This window comes from Sceloporus occidentalis, unplaced genomic scaffold, assembly GCF_023333645.1.
Source record: "Sceloporus occidentalis isolate IW3139 unplaced genomic scaffold, rSceOcc1.0.p SCAF_87, whole genome shotgun sequence".
Classification (NCBI taxonomy): Eukaryota; Metazoa; Chordata; class Lepidosauria; order Squamata; family Phrynosomatidae; genus Sceloporus; species Sceloporus occidentalis.
In genome coordinates this window covers 1,829,275-1,852,211 of record NW_028317067.1, presented here as the reverse complement: position 1 = coordinate 1,852,211, position 22,937 = coordinate 1,829,275, and the positions used below count along the sequence as shown (strand labels likewise).

General features: G+C 40.5%; 1 protein-coding gene across 1 annotated transcript; it reads left to right on the top strand.

Moving 5' to 3' along the window:
* The first annotated feature begins 6,565 nt into the window (after positions 1-6,565).
* Positions 6,566-22,147, top strand: LOC149284891 (protein bicaudal D homolog 2-like). The gene is made up of 8 exons (XM_089496042.1): positions 6,566-6,766; positions 7,462-7,674; positions 8,217-8,369; positions 8,527-8,940; positions 11,046-11,993; positions 14,670-14,821; positions 15,399-15,532; positions 21,999-22,147. Exons 1-8 carry the CDS (start codon positions 6,566-6,568, stop codon positions 22,145-22,147), a joined length of 2,364 nt encoding a protein of 787 aa, XP_089352168.1.
* Positions 22,148-22,937: the final 790 nt, after the last annotated feature.

Genomic DNA, 22,937 nt, shown 5'->3' with positions numbered 1-22,937 from the left:
AGAACTCTGAATGAAGGAAGAGAGTGAAACCTGCAAAATGTGGATTTCTCTCACTTTTTACCATAAATAAATCTTTGAAACATTTAAAAATGTGGTAGTGTTTTTTGGTTTATTGCAGATGCTAATTTTCCAAAAGAAAGGTTTCAAAATAAGATGTGTGATTAAAAAAATTGACAAAATAAATAAAACAAAGCACAGTGTCATGCTGTAATTCTAGATATAAACATTAAAGAGAGAAAGGAGAAGATATTGCTATCATGTTTTCAGAAAAGTCTTTTCACTTAAGGGATACTTGGCAGGACAGTTGTGATTTCAAGTTCCTCACTTCACTGTTCATTATAAAGGGCCAACACTGGCAAATAACTCCAGGGAAGGGGACCCTCACAATGCATAATCCAATATAAGATAAGTCTTACTGATTTAACTATACATTATACAGGGCCAGCCAAACTCTCCCTGCATGAGAAGCTTCCTGGGTTCCACTGTTCTGATAATCTTATTTAAAGGGTATGTTTCAGTTTGGATGGGGAGCTGGTAATCAAACTTTTAAAGCCAAGGGATCTTGAAAGCATGCAAAAGATGCTCAAGGAATGCCACCAGTGAAAACTTGGTGAATGCATGGGTAAAGGTGTCAGCAGTCTAAAGGTCCGGCATTTCCAAGTTAACAGCCTTTTGTAAAAGTATAACCCACCCAAAAATCAGCCAACCCCAAAAAAGCCAACAGTTAGTTAAGGGGAATTACAAAAAGAAACGGTATAATGTGTCGAATCCACATAATGTATCAAATCTAACACAATGTTACCAGCAATTCTTATAGAATTGCCACACAAGTCAGGACAAGAAAACTTCAGACCAATCAAACAGTGGCATGTAGCATCCAGTAACCAATACGGAGTGGGCATACAACATCCAATAATTGTTAAGAGAAAGGCCAACTAAATAACCAGTGGGGACAAAATGACAAAAGTTAACCTTCCGTGGGTTTGGCAGAGAGAACTCCATCAGATGAGCGTTTAGAATTCCCATCTCCTCTCAGCATGCATTCTGCTTCATCGGATGTTTGCCAAAGGGATGTCAGACCATATTGGCTGGCATAATCATGTCAAACTTAAAGCATCTTACAGGTAATGGGTGGGAAGAAATAAACTGAGAAAGGGCTGGAGTCAGTCAGCCTGTTTGACGTCTTCTTCAAAGATCGTGTTTGTTGGTAAAGACCATGGGAACACTTGGAAAATAAACATGCTTTTATAATAAGTAGAGATGAAGAGAGACTATGTCACACGTTACCGCCATGTGAACTGGTTCAGAAAAGAGAAAAACCTTTGGGAGGAGCGTTTAGTTTTCCCACACAAAAATATATTATTTTCCCCCAGGCAGCCAACTCTGACTTCAGTTGGGAGACAGAAGGATGGGATGCAGCTAAATATCTTACACGCAAAGGTAGCATTAGTTAACAGAGATGAGTTACGACAGATGGACAATGAAAGATGCAATGAATTCCTCACATCCTTAAGTAGTTATTTTGTAAGTAGAAATTAGACTTTAGGAACATTGTACATTGGGGAAGGTAATAGTGGAAGCGTCTGTCAGCAACGCATCATCATCAGAGATTTCCTTTAGTACATTGTTTCGGAATATTATGGCGTTTTACATATCAATAAATAATAATACCTTTTTTACTCGATTATAAGACGAGTTTTTTTTTTTAGAGTAAATGCTCTGGACAAATATCCCTCGTCTTATATTCGAGGTCATCTTCTAATCAGACCTCAAATAGAGGTCTAACTAGAAGACTAAGATCCAGATCCTGCAGGGGAACTGGATCCTCCTCTCCGGCAGCCGGTGGAGGTCTGTGCGATGCGCGCAGACAACCTCCTCTGGGGTCTCTAAAACGGAGCACCGGCATCACATGACCTTCCGGTGCTCCACCATAGAAGCCCCAGTGAAAGTGCAGGCAGCAGCGGAGGTTGTCTGTGCGCATCCCGCAGCGGGTAAACGTTTGCAGGATGCGCACAGACAACCTCCGCTGCTGCCGGACTTCCGCCAGGGCTTATATGGTGGCGCACCGGAAGGTCATGTGATGCCGGCGCTTAGTCATAGAAGCCCCGTCGGAAGTACTGGCCAGCAGTAGCGGAGGTCTGCATCGCACAGACCTCCACCGGCTGCCGCACTAGAAACCAGGGAGTCTGAAGCATGGGTCACAAGTAATCATAGTTTTTATTAAATATTATTTATTATCATTTATTAAAAATAGTTTACATGTGAATTAATATTTACTAGTTGTCACGGCACAGCGTACAGAGGAGACTCCGTAGTCAGGTAGGACTGCAGGGATGGTCCAGAGAGCCGAGGTCAGGATACCGGAGAGCAGGAAAAACGAGGAGCAAGCCGAGGTCAGGATACCGGAGAGTAGGATAAACGAGGAGCAAGCCGAGGTCAGGATACCAGAGATCAGAATAGTCAAGCAAGCCGAGGTCAAATACAGGAATCAAGCAGAGGAACGCTATCTGGGTGCTAGCACAGGGCATAGACGACCATCAGAAGGCAAGGTCTTAGTGTACTGAAGTCTCTTAAGTAGGCACAGGAAGTTAGGCACTAATTGGAGATCTCCCGCCAAAATTTCAAAGTGCCGTTACGTCACTTCCTGCGCGGCCATCTTGTGGTTGGCGATTGCGTAATCGTCCTATATAAGCAGGTGCAGTTTCCTCGGGCGCCACTAGGTGGCGTGAAGAAGAACGCGTCCGGATACCAGAGCTGGACCTGTGAAGCTGCTGGGAACGCGACGTGGAAGAGGTAAGTTCCCCTTCCATCTGCAGCGGCTGTCTCCGCTGTGCAGAAGCGGGGGGTCTCCCCCTTCTCCGCGGCGGCTGCGCCTGCCCTGCAGAAGCGGGGGGTCTCCCCCTTCTCCGCGGCGGCTGCGCCTGCCCTGCAGAAGCGGGGGGTCTCCCCCTTCTCCGCGGCGACCGCGTCTTCTGTGCAGAAGTGGGGGGTCTCCCCCTTCTGCGCGGGGACCGAGGTTGCCGTGCGGGAGCAGGGGGTCTTCCCCTACCTCGCGGCGGCTGCCGCTGCCGTTCAGAAGCGGGGGGTCTCCCTCTTCTTCGCGGCAGCTGCGGCTGCCGGACCGAAGCGGAGGGTCTCCCCCTGCCTCGCGGTGGTTGCTGTTGCCGGCCGGGGGACCCAGCGGATCTCCCTGTCGGTAGCGTGACACTAGTAAAACGTATTTTTCCTATAGGGTTGTCTTCTATTCAGGCTTTTTCTTTTTTTCCTAAATATTCAAATTTTGGGGGGTCGTCTTATAATCGAGCAAATACGGTACTTGCCATTCAGAATAACAGCACGTACTTTGCAAGATAGTATCCCATTTTGCAACATTTGGTCTGTCCTCCTTCACAATGTTTTTTGTTTTTTTTAAACCGGCTGCAGCGCTGCCCATCGATTTCAATGTTAGTGCTTTCCTGCCATTGATTGGCTGCTTTAAGCAAAAAAATAATATTGGACCATAGAGCAGGAGGGCAGCAACAGGGCTGCAACTTCTAGGTCAGGTAAGTGTTTTTCTCTTCCTTTGTTTTTGAAAAATGAATATGGTTCTTGTGTATTATCCGGGCACTGCTTTTTTGTAATTTTGGAACGATTTTTGTAATTTTTATTAAAAACAAGTCATTTTTAATAACAACAACATATTTCTGTACTGTCCCCAGTGTATTGACATTTATACCCCTTGCGTTATCACTACACTTGTGCATTTGTATTGGGTAGAACATGAAAACGAACACGAATTTTGTGTTGTCGTTGTGCAAACCAAATGCCGAATAAACTAATATGGCGGCGGATAAACGTTCACAAAGAAGCACGACACAAAGAATCTGTCTGTTAATATCTCCTAGCTAGTCTCCCTGGTACCCCCGTACAAGTCACTGCCTCTTGCCTACCTTGAGTCTTCGTAGCATAGAAGGGGTTAACAGGAATCCAAGGGTCGCAACAGGAGATAAAGGTTTGATAAAGGCATCAACCAATGAAGAGCAGCTGCCACTCCCGGAGGTGAGTGTTCGGTGTCACTATCTTCAGCTCTTTTAAAACGCCATCTGCCACCATAGAGTGGCGGACGTTGACACCCTGGGGAGGGGACACGGGGCCCATGATGCCGATCCTGACATCTACACATTACAGCAACACCAGTTACGCAAAGAAAGCGATGGTTAATGCCATGACGTGCCAGGCACGATTGGTCATCAACTGACTGTTTTTGCGTGACGTGCCTGGCACGTCGCTGGTCGTTATGGGGTAAACACTTCTTGCTGTTACCATACACATTTGCGCGACTTTTAGGGCTGTAGACGCACATACAAACAAACTGTAGTGATGGAGAAAGGATGTGGGGGACTCGGGGTCAAGGTGAGACACTTGGGAGGTATGTACCTGCTCTAAAATTGGTGCTGGAGCTTTGCAGCGCTCACATTGACCTTTTTTATTTGCTGGAAGACAAAGCATTTTCTCAGCAACGTTATTTTATCTCCCTCAGCTGGTCATTCACCTGAACGGACTCTTCTCCTGACACTAAAATTCACCAGACATTCAACACCGTTCCCTCTGCCATAACTACGTCTTCACTTTTACCTCAGCTTCAGCACCTACCAATAAACAAGCGCCTATTCAATGAAGGCGGAGACTACTCCGGGACGGGATGCTTCGCCCTCCAATGGGCGAAAACCTTTCCCCCGCGCGCTAAACACTTAACCCTAAGACCCTTTTCGAACAAGCAGACCAATGACGTCCTGTTGCTTTGAGAGGCGGGTGTTCCCGCTAGATGGATTGCACTCTTGACCAACCAGTGAGTACGTTCCGTGCAGCGCCTCTGTAGTGGAAATTAAGCAGCTGGGCGGGAGTGATTTTTCAAACGTAACGGATTTCCCCGCCTCTCACATCCCAGTCCCAGGCCGGAAGCTGGCTGTGGGCTCCAAGTAGCGTTCGCTCCGTTGTTTTATGCAAAGGTTTGAAAAGTGAATATCTGCCCGTTTTCTTGTTCCTTGCACCGTGTGTGTCATGGGAGTATACTGAGGGCTTCACACGGACCGTTAACAAGTAAGTATAACTTCTTATATATTCTTTGTGGCCGTGCAAAACTAACCCAGCGTATGTTTTACTAAAGGCTGAACTGTATTAACCCTTAAAGCTCCAGACGGCTAGCACAAGCCTTAAGGGTTTTTTTTTTTTTTGTATCTCCACTTTTAATAAGCCGTTTCTTTTACTTGCTTTTGAATAATTTGTCTTTATTACTTCTTGAACTAATGTGTTCTATAGCTACCAACTGTCTCAGATTTACAGGGGCGCCCCAAAGGGTTGTTCCTTGCCCTGGTCTTCCCAAGGTGCTGTGTATCCTGTTAAAGCCATCTGTATTTATTAGATACATATTTTTTTCAGGCAGGGTCTGTTGTGATAGGGGTTAAATTGGTATTAATGTGGGTCTAGTGATCAGACGTGACTGCTAGCTGGCAAGATGTCCTGGGAATCTAGAACTTGGCCAAAACTATATAGGTGGGATTGTTTTTCTGATTTGATGGAGACGGTGATATCATACGGGTGATGTCACATTTATCAGTGATGGCGGGCAGCCTCGTTTAGTCACAGATGGTGATGTTGCTGTATGTACTTTTAACAAGGCATTTAACTGTCTCTTTCTGACCACACTGAACTATTAAATTAATCATTACAAGCAATAAAATAAGGCCATTTCCGGGGCTGTCAGGATGTCTGGATTAGTGTAGTAGATCCCATCGCTACAGCTTTTTTGTGTACCTTAAGAAATATTAACCACTGCTGTCAATGCTTTTAATTAGTAATTTATAAGTAATTGTATTTAATCTATAAAAGAGTAATGGATTTGGCCGTTTCGTTTCAAGGGAAACTACTGCGGCAAAAATACTTCTCTAATCAACTTTGTCTTTTTAGTTTCCCTTCTGCTTAACCCACCTTCATAAAGACTACTTGCAGCAGTTTAAAAATCGAGTAGAGATAACTTAATCTGCCTGTTTATTTCTCCCCATCATTATTAGTAGTAGTGCAACAGTTGGACCTAAAGATGCCTTAGCTGATCTGAACAAAAAGATACCCTTCCCCGTGGCATATTATGTAAAAAAAATAAAAAACACTACATAGCCTCATTTGGCATATAGATGAGTAAAACGTTAATTTGGGAAAAGCCACCAATTTGCTTGAAGCTGCTTCTGGGGTTTGGTGAAAGCCCATGTCGTTTCTTGCCTGCTGTCTGATTGCTGATCAGGCTGTCGGTGGGGAGAAGGTTGTCTTGTCCTATAAAACTAATAGAGCACGCTTGCGTTCTGCAGCAGCTATGGCAAACGCGGACACTAAAAATGTCTATTGGCCTGAACAAAACCTTGAGAATCCGTTAGAATATGGATTTTGAGATAAACAGGTCATGTGATTATGACCTAATGGTAATTTACCCAAAAAAACACCCTTGGGCTATTGGCACAAAAAGCAGTCTGTTCATATGATCCTCCTTCCTACAGGTTTACCTGACGGATAAATTCCTTGCATTTCATACAAGATGGACTATGAAAATATTGCACATCTACAGGGAGAGCTGGAACGTTTGTCTGCTGAGCTGCAAGAAACCACAGAAGAGAAATTCCAAGCTGCTCAGTATGGGCTGGCGGTGCTGGAGGAGAATTCAGAATTAAAGCAGAAGTGTGCTGATCTAGAGTCTGAATGTGATGCGCTGAAGCTCGAACTCAAGCATTTGAAGGAGGTAATTTCTATAATAAGGTCCAAATACTTGTTGGTGTTTACCCGTCACGCAGTCACATCAAATGTTAAACGTGAAAAAGTCAAACGCAGCCATTTGTGGCTGCAGGATGTTGTGGCTGCGTGACGGAACTTCAGTGTCGTGTATACTTTTGGCACGTATCCAAAACACTTGCTGCGCAGGTTTGTACCATATTTGGGCTGGAGTGTTCTGCGTTTGCTACTTTTTTCCCCCCAGTAAGATATGCTAGACGCCTGGCTGCAAAGCTTTTTTGTTCTTACTACTTGGTTCAAAACGTTCTATACCATCAACTTATTTACACGCCGTGATTATTACGCTGCATTCCCTGTAAATTGAGAAAATCTGTATACATTGGACATATGAGATTAATCACAAAGTTGTGGTCTGTATTTATGTCAATTAGTGGCTTTTGCAGCTTGGGGGGAAAACAAGTCTGATCAACGTATCTCACAGTCTGTATTTACTTTTTTATTTGGTTTATTTGTGGGAAGCTGCTTATGTTTAAAGGGAAAGTTTTGTTTTTTTAATGTCCTACGCAAATGGAACGCCAAGAAAATTTAAAGGGGCAACGCAGCTACAGTTTGCGTTAAAATGCATATGATGGCTGTAGTGTCCTGAAGTTAATTCAATGAAGATCTGACCATTCAAGTGATGCACACATTTTCTTTTTTTGACAGGCATTAGCAGAATCCCAAATCATTCACAAGCGAACAGCCGCTGACGGAGAGAGCCGTGAAGAAAGCTTACTTAAGGAAACGGCTTCCAAGGAAGCCAAATTAACCGAAAAGATCGATGAACTGCAGAGTGAACTCCAACAGATCAAGACATCGCTAATGAACACATCCTCAGAAAACGAGCGTCTCAATCAGTGCATACAAAGTTTGAAGAAGGTATGGAACTAAAAAATGTAAAACTGCATGAATGAAGTTTTGTTTTAAGAATTAATTAGTGTTCCTGAAGCAGGTTCAAAATCAAACTTAATTTTGGGAATCCTCCTGCCCCCCAAACATTAAGGGGTTTTGTTGGCGAGTTGCTTGACTGAAGCATTTATGATTTTCCAATTATTTTTCCCTTCAGGCTTTGTCAACAGAAACCCAAGCTGCGGTAGCTGGTTAATAAAATGCTTTTCTGACTGACAGAGTGGAACAGGGCTGTCATTGTCCATGTGCACATGCCTCTGTATGGGGTGCATCTTAATGACGTTACTTTCTGTACACAGTAGTCTTTTGTAGATTGTAATCAAATAGAGAAACGCGTGTTTCTTTGTGGGTGGATTAGGATTACGCTAACGGGCATTAGAATTGACAGCCCCAAATAGCTTTTATCACATCTTAAAATGGGCATAAATGAATGTTTATTTAAATACAGCATACAGTTTTTATCAAATAATTAAAGTTGTATGTCATAAAGGTAACTTTTTTTTAACTTTTAGGAATACCAAGACATTGAGACGGAGAAGACACAGCTGCGGGATGAAATTAAACGGTGTAAGATTAGAGAAATGAGGCATCTACAAGACTTCTCCGATTTAGAAGAAGAAAATATTTCTCTCTTGAAACAAGTCTCGATATTGAAGGAGAATCAGGTAACTTGATCTCTGGTGTATGCCGATATTCTTTCTTAATTAGCCTGGAATTTTCCGGTATTCTGGAACAAAAATTTAGTTTTTTGCCTCATTCGGTGCAGACCGTTTTGAGTTTCATCTTTTTTTTTTTTTCTGAAAGCTCTTTTTAATCTTTTAGGTTGAGTTTGAAGGCTTGAAGCATGAACTGAAAAGAAGAGATGAAGAGATCGATATACTGAATGGACAGTTGGAGGAGTTGGTACGGCTAAAGGATATCTCAGAGCGTCACCTTGAAGAAGCTCTGGAGACACTGAAAAGTGAAAGGGAGCAAAAGAACGAGTTGCGGCGTGAACTGTCGGGCTTCCTCCAGTACGATTCCATAGGGAGCTTGAAAGTAAACTTTGAAGAGCCCAATGAAGATGAGTTTGATAGTGGATACAACAGTGGTGGCCTGAACAAGACCAATGGAGAAATCTTTATGTCTACACCTCGTAATAGTGACATATTCCATCCAGGACCTAAACTGGCATCCGACCTCTTCACAGAGCTAAGCCTGACAGAAATTCAGAAACTGAAGCAGCAGCTACTGCAGGTATTGCTTACCATGTCTTGCATTTGCAGATGTTTTGCTTTTAACCTGTATAGTAAATTTCTTAGAAAAAAGTTGAACCTGTTACTCCCAGATGAATATAGTTGATCTGAAATGGAAATTAGATGATTTTATGTATTCTGATTAATAAACTTTACAAATTCTCAACTGCACATACTATTTTTTTTTATGTCCGAAATAGGGTTTTTTTTTTTTTGTTTTGGTTTTTTTAAAGTCTATCTGTTACCATATGATGAACAAGCTGTTAGTAGACCAAGGGTAAAATTTCACCTATACATTTTGCTTGCCATTTAGCTAAATAGTAGTGGTAAAATTTGAACTTGACTTTTACTTACATGCCAGTGCCGATTGCACAATGTCAGGCGAGCAACGTAATATGGCTGCCAGGTGGATTGTGAACGAAGGATACTATTTGGCCCCCTTTAGCCATAGACATTTACATTACATTCTGTCACTTAGTGTAGCATGCAGAATAGACTTTAACTATTCATGTAAAAGCTGTAATATAGTCACAAAAAGTGATTAAAGGCAATTCTGTTGCCAAAGATTGCAAATCTTCTGAAAATTGTCATAGTAGAGATTGGTAATTAAAGTACAAATTTCTTAGACAGCTACAAGGGGGGGTTTTGAAACAAACCTCTTCCTTGGCTGAGCTATTAAAGACCAGAGAAATGTGATCCAGAGCACTCTAGCTCAAACCTCTCCACGAGGCGTGTTTTGGCCCTCCGTATCTATACGGAAACACTTCTGGACTGTCTTTAAACAGGTGATTTTAGGTGTGGGAAGCGTGGCACTACCAGCCACTTTCCTTCCTCCATTAAATTGCCATGTGGTGCTATATTATTTATTTATTATACAAATCTTAACATAACATTTTAGGCAGCTTTTTCCATTGATGTCTGGATAATTCTTTGTCTGCTTACCTTGTTGCGAGGTGTTTATTTAGTGTCCGGTTTGAGCACCTGATTCCTGAGTAACAACAGAACATTACCTCAAGATATTAATGAAAATATTAAGTGCGTTAGCGCCTGAGAAGGTCTGGGCAGTAGTGATTAGATTTCTGTAATATATGAAAACTCGGCCACTAATAGAATAAACAAACACTTAGTAGGAGACCGTTTAAGCAAGGGCAGCAACCAACAATTCTTATTTATGGTGGGTTTCAGCAAAGAAGCAGTTTGTTAGGGATTACTTTTCCCACCAGCTTGCTGTCATGTGGCGGCATGGTACATCTGCGTGTGCTGCTTGCCAGGATGCACGTTGCGTGTTCACGTGCTCCTGATCCATCGTTTTCTAGTAGCTGGGTTCAAGATTCCACTCCGTAGTGGAAATCCCAGAAAATGGTGCGGCTGATCTTCAGTATTTTGGATCTTGCAGTAAATAGAGCTGTCTCATTTTGCCTAATCAAACACCAGCTCTGTCCTTTTTTTTTTTTTTTTTTTTTTTTTTTTTTTTTTACAATTTCCTTAATGAATTAACAAAGTTCATTACGCAATGTGTCACGCCGACACTAATATTTAGGCAGCAGCTTCTATTATTATTAATAGGGATAACATCCCCCACTTTACAGGAATATAATCTTTAACAACCCAGTGTGAAATTCCTTCAATATAACAAAATATACTCTTTACTGAACTTGTTCCTTTTTATCATTAAACTTGTGACCCAAATGACATAGAAACCTCTCGGGGGATGTGCGGGCATTCTCGTTGTTTAGACCTTTCCCATGGAATATCTAGTATCTTACTTTGCTTTCAGTGAGTAAATTTGTAAATCTGTAATCCTATTTGAAAGGCAATTCATGTGCTTAGTGGCAATGTCATTGTTTGTGTTAGAAACCACAACATTTACCTGTTTGAAAAGGTTTTTGGGTAGATCTATAAATTATAAACATCACTGTGTATCGCATACATGGACCAAAGTGCGTCATTTTCCTCTACCAACATGTTAATACTTGGCACCCTCTTTATATCTGGAATGAATTCTTATACATTAAAGTTATATCAATATGTTTCTAGCATTTTGGTTTCTTTTTCGTGGCTTGATAAATGTAATACTTAAATGTTTTGTGTTTTCCCATTGAACAGCTCGATCAAGAGAAGACATCCATGGAGGAAAACATACAAGAAATGCAGAGGGACTTGGATTCCGCTAAGGAAGCTCTGAGTAAAGAACAGGAGCAGAACTGTGATCTGGCTGAACAAATACAAGTTTTAAAAACTAATCAAGACTTTGGCAGCAATGGAATTTCAGAAAATAGAGAAGAGATCTTAAAATGCAACTGTGGCAGTGAGGACAATGAAGTCACCAGACTGCAGAAAGAACTGGAAGATATCCGACAGCAGTATAAATGCTTTGAAGAAAAATACCACCTAGAAAGAGAGCAATGGGAAGTCACCAAGCTGGAGCTTGCTGAAAAACTCAGCCTGTGTACAAAAGGTGAAAAGGGGGTCAAAGGACTGTTTGGACTTCAGGAGGGGTTAAGAGCCTCTCAGAGATTGTACTGTGATTTTCAGAGCAAATTTTCTCTCGTTCAAGACGAGCTTGCATCTCTAACAGAAGAGCTAGCACACCTCTACCATCATGTCTGCATGCAAAATAATCAGACGCCTAACCGGGTAGTGCTGGACTACTATAAGGATGGGAAAGGGCCCAAACTGCATTTCCGCAAGAGAAAGTCTTCAGAGTTTTTTGGCAAACTTTTGGTTAATCCAGACTTAGAGGTCACAGGGACAGAGAATGGTGACCGTTCCCCTCTTAGCAGTCCTGGCTCTTCTGTCGGGTCAGACTTTGCTGATTGTATCCAAGAGCCACTTGGTATTATTCATCTTCTTGCTGTTGTCAAAAGCCAGATAAAGCATTTGCAGTCGGCCGTTGCGGTTTCCTGGCACCACACATCATTTGAAACAACAGCTTCTGAAATGGACAAGGACAAAGGGGTTTTGGTAGAAGAGATCTTGAAACTGAAGTCCTTGCTGAGCACTAAGCGGGAACAAATAGCAACTCTGAGGATTGTTCTGAAGGCTAATAAGCAGGTACATTTTGTACTAATCAACGCTTGTGATTTCATACTATTTATATTTTAATTCTTTTGCATTAATCTGTGTACTAACTTTAGTGTTTTTATTTGTATATATTGTAAGTTTTGTAATATTTGCCTTTTTTTATATGTCTTCTAAATTAATAAATTAGTACTCCCGAGGTTTGTGGCTTTAGTTTCATTTTTTTTTTTACTTTTATATTGGAAGAATTTTTTTACTCATAGTTGGCTAGTTTTACTAGGACTTCTTAAGATGTTAAACTAAAAGCCAAACTAACACAAAAATAATGACCCGGGAGGCTATTATGTGACCTATAGATGTTATGCTAACTCTATGGATGGTAGTACTTCAGTTTGGAATGGTGTCCTCTAAGTAGGCCATGTAACATTTTAATGTGGAAGGCAGCCTGTTCTAAAGAGTAGATATAAAAACTACACCGAAATGATGCTCCTTTTTCATAAGATCTCTTCCAGGGGTTCCACAATACCCAACTGTAGCAACAAAGCAAACACGAGTTCTACTAATGCAGCGGACCAATGTATAAATATATTGCAATATCGCCATTTGTTGTGAAAATAAACTCTTAATTCAAAAGATCAGAGTTGCCAGTAGCTGTTTTCACAGTTGATATTGATGTGAAACACATGTAATCCTTGATATTCTGAAGTAAAGGAAAACTCCCAAGACACGCTTGGGAGAAAGAGGTTAACGGACCTCGGAAACCCAAACGGTAATACAAATCCACAAAAATCACCCGCATCGCTACACGTTTCTTTTCATCATACTGGTACCCTGATCTATTGAATTGAGTTTTAGTCGCTCTTGAGTAGGTTCTCGGTGCAAATAAATTTGAGTGTATTTAAATAAAATGTAACTTTTTTTTTTATTTTCATACCAAATGGTGTTGCACTATATATTTGTCCCCCACTCCGATGCGCCTTTCGTATCCTCTACGTTATACATTGAATTAGTGTTACTCGTGTCTTTATTTTATTCAGAAGAGTAGGTTAAAGGGGTGTATATTAAAAAAATTATATATATATTTCTCAATGTATGACATATGACTCCTTAAATCTTTGTGTTTTCAGAGCTAAACATGACAGTTCAAAATATAGTAAAATATGATAGGGTTCTGGAAGCACTATGAAGTCTCACCAAAGTTTATTACATTGAGTCCATTTGTATCTATGTTCGTTGTGAGCTTCTTACGTGCTGAGAAGCCTTAAACTGGCAGAATTTGGACAGGACTGGCCTAGCTTTTCCATAAAAACTTTACAATGACACATTCGGGGCACATATATGCCGCATGTCGTACAGCGCTAGCATGCCGCTGGTGGTAATTACGGTGTTACTCCGGTGAAAGAAAGTCTAGCTGTACCACTATGGGAGTTATAGCTGGAGAGTTACTTGTTATGTACTTCTATATAATTTTGATGTTCAGTGTGAGGTCTCCTTAAGTTTGATTGTAGTGTGAAGTTTGCATTTCGTATAGCCACGGAAAGCCATAGACTAGTCCTACTGATTGGACTTTTCCATTGGCTCATATATGTAACACTCTATTTAGGGCAGGCAAAAATCCTTTAATGGTATACTCAATGTATATTTACTTTTGCTGCCATCTTAGAGCAAATTGTCTTTAAGCACCTTCTGGGGTTTTCAACTACTTATGCTATTTAAAGGCAATCTGCTTGACCTCTCCAAGGTTGACATCCCCTTTCGAGAGATTTTCTCCATTATGACATTGCTAAAGTAGGTGAAGGTTTGTCAATATAACAGGTCTTTTGGTAATGTGGACACTTGAAGAAGAAGAAAAAAAAAAGCTATTTATATTGAAAGTATGGTTTTATAGATACGTGGCACCCTCCCTGCTAAATTGATTTAATAGTATATCTTATATGCTTAAGTATATGTTGCCATGTTGACTGCGGGAATTTTTAAGGAAAACACATTTTGTCCATTAAAATATGAAATAGATCAGAAATCCAGCGCAGACAGGGTTAATGCTGTAAATGATCGCTGTAGCTGGAAACAGCAGAATTTTAATGGAATCTCTTCATAGGCGTAAAAAAGGCCCTTTATCACTCCTGTGTTCCAACAGTACATTGTTCCCTAATCCAAGATTACATTTGAAAGGCTAATTGGCCATTAGAAAACCCCTTTTGCAATTAGATGGGGAAACATTTTTAGATCAACCATTCATTGGCATCCAGAAGCTGAGTGAAACCCCGCAATACATACATCTGTGCCATACTATAGCAAATGTAGGATTTGTTTTTCACCCCATAAAATACTAAATGTGCAGGTAACAGGTACAGTTGACGCAAGTATTAAAAATTAATATCGGTGGTCTCGTTCTTCTGGATTTTGAGGTTAGAATATTTCTTGTTTTTATAGCGCCAATATAGGACTAACCTCTGCTTGCCTATTCACTGTAGATAAGAATATTAAAATACTGTGTTTCACAAGGTTTCTTTTTATATTTTTTTTCCCTACTTACTCTGACTCCACGCTTTACTTGGATATCTCTTTTCCTGCACTGTATCCTCTACTGCTTACCTACCACCCTCTTTCTTGGTGACTTTGGTGATCGGAATTGTCTTATAGTCTTTCTCCTTTATGTGCAAGAATTGAATATCTAAGCCACTTTCTTTAATATGCCCTTCTGTTCAGACAGCCGAAGTAGCTATGTCAAACCTGAAGAGCAAATATGAAAATGAGAAGGCTTTAGTTTCAGAAACTATGCAGAAGTTAAGGCATGAGTTGAAAGCTTTAAAGGAGGATGCTGCCACTTTTTCTTCAATGCGCTCGGTCTTTGCAAACAGGTAAGCGAACACACCTAGCTTTTAAGATGTTACTTGCTCTACCAAGACACTAACATTAAAAGGGGGAGTCTGTGAAGATGATCGTAATAGTAAGAATGGGAAAGTTCTTAAAGTCGCATTTAAAAAAAGTAGTATTGCTAATACAGCTATTGATTACTGAAGCACCACAAAGAGCTGAGGTGGCCCAAGAACACGCCAGAGACAAAATGAAATCATTTTATGGTCGGAATACCCAAACCAAAATACCAGGCCATCTCTGAGCATTTGTTTGCTGTGTCCTGTGCCAACCTGCATACAAAAAAGAGCATTTCGCTTTCTGCCGCTCACAGATCTTTGCCAAGAACATGGCTTAGGCAATGAATCATTAGACTTCCCATTCATATCCGTGTTCCAGGTCCGGTTCTCACAATATATTCTGTGTCCATGATAGTCGGCTTTGGAGACTCTTCTACAGTTTAAAATTCCTGATTCTGTCACTTCTAGTAACTTTAGCCAAGTACAATATTGAGGAATCTTTTGTTTTTCTTTCTAATATGCTTTTGACATATTTACATGCATGCGTGGGTTTGTTCCGTAGATGTGATCAGTATGTAACGCAACTGGAGGACATGCAGCGTCAGCTTGTTGCAGCGGAAGATGAGAAGAAAACATTGAATTCCTTGCTCCGTATGGCTATTCAGCAGAAGTTGGCACTCACGCAACGCTTAGAATGCCAGGAAGGCGCAAAAGCTGGTCATTCGAGGTCTCCCATGAAGGCCAGAACACATATTCCTAAATCAAAGGTCAACGGGTATGTTTAGCCGCTAAGTTTAGTACTCACCTTGAACTTTGTAAAATGTCTCTGTACACTTGACATCTGCCCAAGTTAATGTGGCATTCTTGTATTCATGTATCTTTACAGTTAACCTGAATATGTTTTTGTAGAGGATAGGAGGAAATGAACCAATTTAGTTCGTTTAATGGTGGTTTTTGTTGCAAACACTACAGAGAACTTATTCAATTGCCATCAGGAGTGGTGGGGATGGAAGACAGATTGTACAAAAAGCCACGGTTTAAGTTTCTGTCCGTCAAATAAAATGCTTGGCTTTGTGTCTAACTTGGCTTAAATGTTCCTCTTCCTTACAGGTAATCTGCTGTAGAACATTTTATTCCTGAAATGATTGACATTTTCCTACAACCGAGACGCAAGATGTCCATCCGTTGGAGGCTTTCTACATTTGGAATTAAGACAACTGCCGAGCCAATAACATCTGCTTAAATATTATTGTGACCTCTTAAATATTTTAACTGAATATTGTAAACAGATTTTAATATTTTTTTCCTCTTTGAATTTTAAAGTGTTAAGTTTAAAAATGTTAAAACACAATAGTTCTGTTAAGTGCCTTAAATTATGTATTTTATGGATTTTATAGTGTTAAGGATTCTAGCAGGTACATACTTTCTGTATTTATTTGGTTCTGACATTTTGTGGTGTCTGCACTGCTTACTGCACACTCACACACTCCTTCAGTGTACTCTCCCTGTGTCTGTATGGTTGCCATATTGCCCCCCCCCCCCCCGAAGCATCTAATTTTTCAATTTTGCTGACCACAACCTATAAAGTGATTCACTTTATAATGGGGTATGGGTATACTGCTGGGCGTGCCACCATATAGGTGTTGAGGTGTAAAAATGAGTTTGTTCTTGGATAAATGGCTGCTATAGCAACCCTACGTGGTTGGGTTCAGGATGGAACGTGCTATTCCCAGTTTACCTTTTGGGCTCTGCCCTTGAGAAGACATCACTGCCTTTTTAAATGAGGTCTATGGAGGCTTTCCCAACGCAACATAGCCTCCATAGTGTAGCCAGCCCATTGAGCAGCACGCTCCCATCAGATTTTGCCACCAACCCTTGGACTTCCCAGCCTGGTCCTAGGCCAGGGTACGTCGCTGACCACATTACTTAGTTAGCTATACTGGGCCTCATTTGGGTAGATTTACTTCTTATACCGCATTGTCTTCCATTAACTGTAAAATTGGTCCTTTTTATGTTCAACCAAGAACAATTAAAATATGAATGTATCAGTCTAGCTGCTACAGGTGAAACCACAAAAATCCTTGTTTAAAGTTGGTTGGTTTTGGGACGTAATATTTCTTTCACAAAACGTATCATAAATGTATGGCTTTTGGGAGTATATTTGTGTGTTTTGGGAATGATTGATATATTGGTAACAATGTTTCTCTGTTTTAATTTGTCAGTAACAAATAATTTTAGTAAAGTGTAGATCTTAAAAATAAAAAAAATAAAAGTAATTGACATTTTCAAACCCTGACTTTTGTTACATGGAACTTTACAATTTTACCAACATGTTTATGGCTATCTGTGTAGCAGCCAAAATGCACCTATTCTCATCCGCATGAGAATGCCTTCCAAACATTACTTTGGGGGATCTGCTGTAAAAACGTTGTATGCTTCAAAAAAAGTGATTTTGATAATAGAAAGATAAAATCATTAAAGGCGCTCTGTCAGACTACATATGCTAACTATATACAGTGTTCTGGACAAACAGCTGTCAAATCTGTGATGGGCTATTTGTGTTTGCCATAATAACAGATAGTTTGCAATTCTCGAGCCACCAGACTGCAAATGATAAATTATTGATTTATATAGCGCCATCATAATTTCTAGTGCTGTACGATAGGTTAAGACAACATAGGTAAACATGTAGACCATCACATAATCTGACATAGAGGTGAGGAGGACCCTGCTTAAAGAGCTAACGATCTAGATATCGTTGGGTGGAAAGGGATGGTTTCTTCTAATAAAATATATTTATAGTAATATATTATATTGATGTACAACAAAGACTGATTCTGTCATTTTAAAATAAATTCTTTGTGGAACTTTGTTGAAAATGTGTTGATTTACGGTATTAGCCAACAAGTCAGGATAAATGTATTCCTCTCGAGAAGCAAGCAGATGCAACGATCTTGAAAGAGGATGTGCTTTTTCACATTTTGTATACTGAATCTATTTAATGGGGTTTTAAACTTTAAAATCAGGAATGTGTATTGGAAACAATTTCTTTAGTTATGTATCTTAAGTAGTAACTATCATGTACACTGTTGAAGACCAAAATGGGCATTGTATAGTTTTTTTTCACTATGGAAACCTAATTAGCATTTTTGGGAGATATACTCCAGTTTGTAACATTTTCATGTATAAGTGCCATAAGCTTACCTGTGTCCTAAAGAGTTTCTAAGAGAGAAAAAAAAGTCTGAGCTCCATGTCACCTATGTATAGAATGTTGGTGATAATCGGAATGGTTATGGTTAGATTCAGTCCACTGCGAATGAATGAACGTGTGTGTACTTTTAAATGCATGTGTGTGCGCATGAACAAAGACCTGCCACTCCTGACTCACAAGCTGCATGGAAATATATTAAATTAAAAAAAAAAAAAAAAGGGAGTGGTGATATGGCTTGATTCTACCTCAACAAATTGCCTTACTTCGCTCTAAGGCCTTGTCATTATAATCCATTCATTCATATAGTGGCAACAATTTATGCAGCGCTTCTTACGATACATATATGCAAGGGCTGTGACAAGACTAGAATTGACAGACTAAGACAAACCAATACATTTGATTGAGGCTTACAATCATGTGGGAATAGGGTGAGGACAAACATAAGGAACAGAAAGGTGAGAGGTAGTGTCGGGGTTGTATCAGCCACAGGGAAGTTCTAGCAGCTAAGAAGAGGGTTTTGAGATTATTTTTTTTTTGCATGTTAAGAGGGAGGGTGAAAGCTGAAGGTTTGGTGGAAGTAGGTTCCAGAGGTATGGGGCAGAACGAGTAAAATCTTGTAGATGGGAAAAGGAATGAGTGAGGAGGAGAGAATTAGCCCATGGGAAGAATGTAAAGATTGAGCAGTGTTATGTTTCACAGCGTGGAGAAGCAGAAGATGAGCCTAGTAGCAACATTTAGGACAGACCACAGAGCAGAGAGTCACGACAGTGGAATGCCAACCAGGAGAGTGTTGCCGTAGTCAAGATGGGAAATAAGTGAACGAACCAGAGTTTTTGTGGATTGCGAGGGATGTTTTTAGGGGCAAGCGTCGGGATCTAGCGAGGGGATGAAGGAGAACTTTGAGTCAGGGATGACCCCAAGGCATCGGGTTTGCAGGAAGGATAGTCCTGTTGTTAATGGTGAGAGAGAATTTAGGTACTGAGGTGGAGATGGAAGGAGGGAAGATAATGAGTTTTAGAAAGATTTCAGGTAGCGTTGTGACATCCATAAAGAAATAGCAGACAAGCAGCTGGTAGATTTGGGTATCTGCATATCCTTATATTAGTACACCACAGTTAAAGCCGAATGCTTGGATGTGGATGCGTTAGAGTGGAAGAGTTGTGTTTAGCGGTATGTGCTGTGAAGCTCTTACCATAGGTGGTTTATTAGATTTATGACCTTTGGAAACTGAGGCTTGTAAGATGAATACGATGTCTTTACTCACTGCTGTCAATAGAGGGCGCTAACTTTAATCCTTAAACCGGGTTTTCTAACCATCCGATTTAATTTGGATTGTGTTTTTCTTGTGTGTATATGCTGAAGCATGTGACTGAATTGTAATGTAATTTTGGTTTTTATACTGGCATATATATATATACGTACACGCACACACACACATATATATATATATATATATATATATATATATATATATACACTTGTTAGTCGGTAGCTACTTTATATCCACTTCTTTATTTCTCATAATTATAAGTACTGTTTCTATACACATTGTGACACCAAGGTTAGAAAAGCGAGAGGGCTGTCATGGGAAGAAAAAGACACTTTGCAGGAGCTATGTAATATGAAAACGGTTTCAGATTCCACTTAACATATTTACTGAGACCCTAATGTCATACAAGACAATCCTTCAGCCAATGGGCTACATCTGGTGGAGCTTACAGGAGAAACAACACCCGTGGACATGCCTTAACTTGTTCCTACTTAACCTGTTTTAAAGCACAGTGTATCCGACAGCAGCAAATAGTACCCACCATGTAACGGATGTAATATTACATGATCAAAATTAATACTTTTTCCCTACTGATGACATAAAAAGGTCTCAACTGATGAATCCCTCCACTGAGATGACCGAGATATGTGTACATACAGACATAAACCCATCGCCTTCCATATACTCACCTTTTGGGACCATCAACGCTACACAAAATGTATCTAGACCTCGACAGATTTTTGCCAGTTCTGGTTAAATTGCTTTATTTTCTTAGAAGGCAAAATGGTGTGTCTTGGCCACTTAGGAAGACAGACAACTTCCTAAGTCACAACTTTCGTTACATATAAAAGCGAGCCATCCATATTCGTATCCGACACTTAATATGCTTGACTAAGTTGTGATTCTGTCTTATTAACCCAAAAATTGAGGTAAAAAGGAGTTTTTTTTTAAAAAAAAAAAAAAAGCTTGAAAGCGTCTGTGGCTTTTTGTCTGAACAAAAATCACAACTTTCTAAATAGACTCATTCATGAAATACTGTAGAATAATAAAATTATTATAAAATGACACATTATGTTACCCATATAGGAAAAAAGTTACAAATCTCCGCTCTGGAACACAGGATTTAGTATTTCTCAGCAAATGAGGTTGTTCTGGGCGCATGATTTCCAGAACAATAACTGTTCTTTGTTATTATAGCTGTGCAATAAGTCTGTGACCCATTAATTATATGAATCCTGTGTTCTAGGAGTTTGGCGTAGAAAGTACGGTTTGTTCTACCTATGTCTATGTATTATACTTGGGACTATATAAGTAATTAAATTTCGTTTTTTTTGTGTGTTCTTAAAGCATTTTGAACTTTGAGGTCCGGCATTACTTCACTGTGATGTCATTTCATATTTTCATTAACACTGTTGAAAAATTGAAGACCTGGAACTTTATTGATCATTAAAAGAGACTTCCCTTAAAATTGTGTTGGCGCTTTAAAAACCTTTTTTTGAAAGGGAAAGTAATGCCAAGAGAATTTTGTCGCAGGGATCAGTAAGGCAGACCGTGATATCTGCTGAGTCTAAAATACATTATGCCTGGACCAGGGGCGTAACTAGAAACCACTGGGCCCTGGTGCGAAATAATCTGTGCCATCATTGCCCCCCACACAACTTGTCTATGCCTTCTTTGCCCCTTGCCCCCTTCCGACATACAACATATGTAAACACACTTACACAAATTACACACACTCATACTAACGCGCACTCCATCTCATCCTACTTACACATTCATGCTCACACACAACTACATATATACATAATATATAATAAAGGCCTTAATGGATCATTACAATTCATATGGCTGTATGTGGACCAGAATAGTACTGGTATCATAAACGCATCTGGATGGGGTCGGAACCATGAAAACCGGGTCAGCCAAGCTCGCCTTCATCTGTTGAGCTTTAAACTTAGTTGCCTCACCGATAGAACATAATCCAATAATCAGATAGAATTGGCAATTGGCACACCGAGCAAATATACTACTGGGGGAAAAACAGTAATCATCTGTAAACAGAAGATGACACAATTATTAAAAAAAATATATAAAAAATAATTTTAAATTGTTAAAAACACTAATAATAAGACGCTGCGGTTGATGTTCGGCTGTAGAGGGATCGTAGTGTATTGAATAAAAACGTATAAAGGGCCAGCAGAAATTGGCTAGCGATCTGAAAAAAAGAGACCAACAGCTAAAACCAGATCCGGCTGAACGCTGGCCTTTTATTGTGAAGCACCAGATGTGTAATTAAGACATCGATGTTCTCTACGCTAGCCGCACAAAAAGACTTAATTATATTAATAACGTCTCGGCCAATTTCCTGCCCTACAGAGATGAAGTTGGGCAAACAGTAACAGAAATACCAGTTAAAGGGACAGTCGTGCCATGTTTTCATCTGCGGCATTACATATCAGTTCAGCCGCTATCCAAATATCTGGTTTCATAAGGAATTATTACCCCCCCACACCAGGGCTGATGTCATCTTAAATATTTCCTAATGCCAAGTGTTACGTCATTTTAACCCCCTTTTAACACAAACCCGCAGGACGAGGGGGGCAGTAATGGTCCTGCACCCGCTTCTGTTCCAAGACATGGGGCAGGATCTCTGACGCTGAGCCCGAGAGCCCTTGTTACAGCTCTGGAAACCCCTATTCAGTGTCAGGATAGCCTCCTTCCGGCTAGGGCTGCGTGGAGGGGCCCTGGGACCTCACCGTCTTACCCTGTACAGGGCTGGAATGGTGGTCGACGCTGGCACTTTAAGACCAGCAGCCACCTGATGACATAAGCATGGCGTGCGGAAGGGCATATCCAGCCGGAAAGAGTGGCAGATCGGGTACATATGGGGCCATAGCTGCCAGTAGCCCACTGGGCATTGGCCATAGTGCCTTGATGGATAGTCCAGGTGTGCTGGTGTCCCCCAATCCCCTATCCTGAATAACGATCCCCTTTGAAGGTATGGATTTGTAACATTTTCAAATAAAGAGTTAGTTTGTTTAATCCGAGGCTTCATGTTATTTATTTATTATTAAATGTACTGTTTTAAGCAAATTAAAGTTTGAACCACTAAAACTAAAGTCCCCTGAACTTAACAAACACATTAAAGAGAATGGATTTATGTTACATTTTAGTTAAAGTTATTCAGATTTAGATACTTTTGGCCCCACGGCATTCCACGCAGCTTCCCTTCATTTCCCAATCAATTGTATCAGAATTCTACTGTCAGCCCAGGTTGGAGGCAGTCACTTTATTGGTTCTGCTCGAGTTATTTTAAAGAGATAAGAGACTCTGGGGCTAGTAGTGATTGCCATCGGCTCGCCACGCTAGCATAAGGATTACAGATGCTCTGTACTGATTTATTCCAAATTACCTGGGGAGACATATACTTCAACGTGGGTTTGGCATTTGTTGTTGCAGATGTGGTAGATGTTGCAGATGTGGTAGAGGCTAATACAGTGAGGGAATTTAAACGTGCATGGGGTAGGCATATGGCTCCTTAATCTAAGAGGAGAGCATTTAAGAGGCAGAGTCGGGTGTCTTGGGGGTAAAATATGACGTAACGAATGTTGGACCGAGAA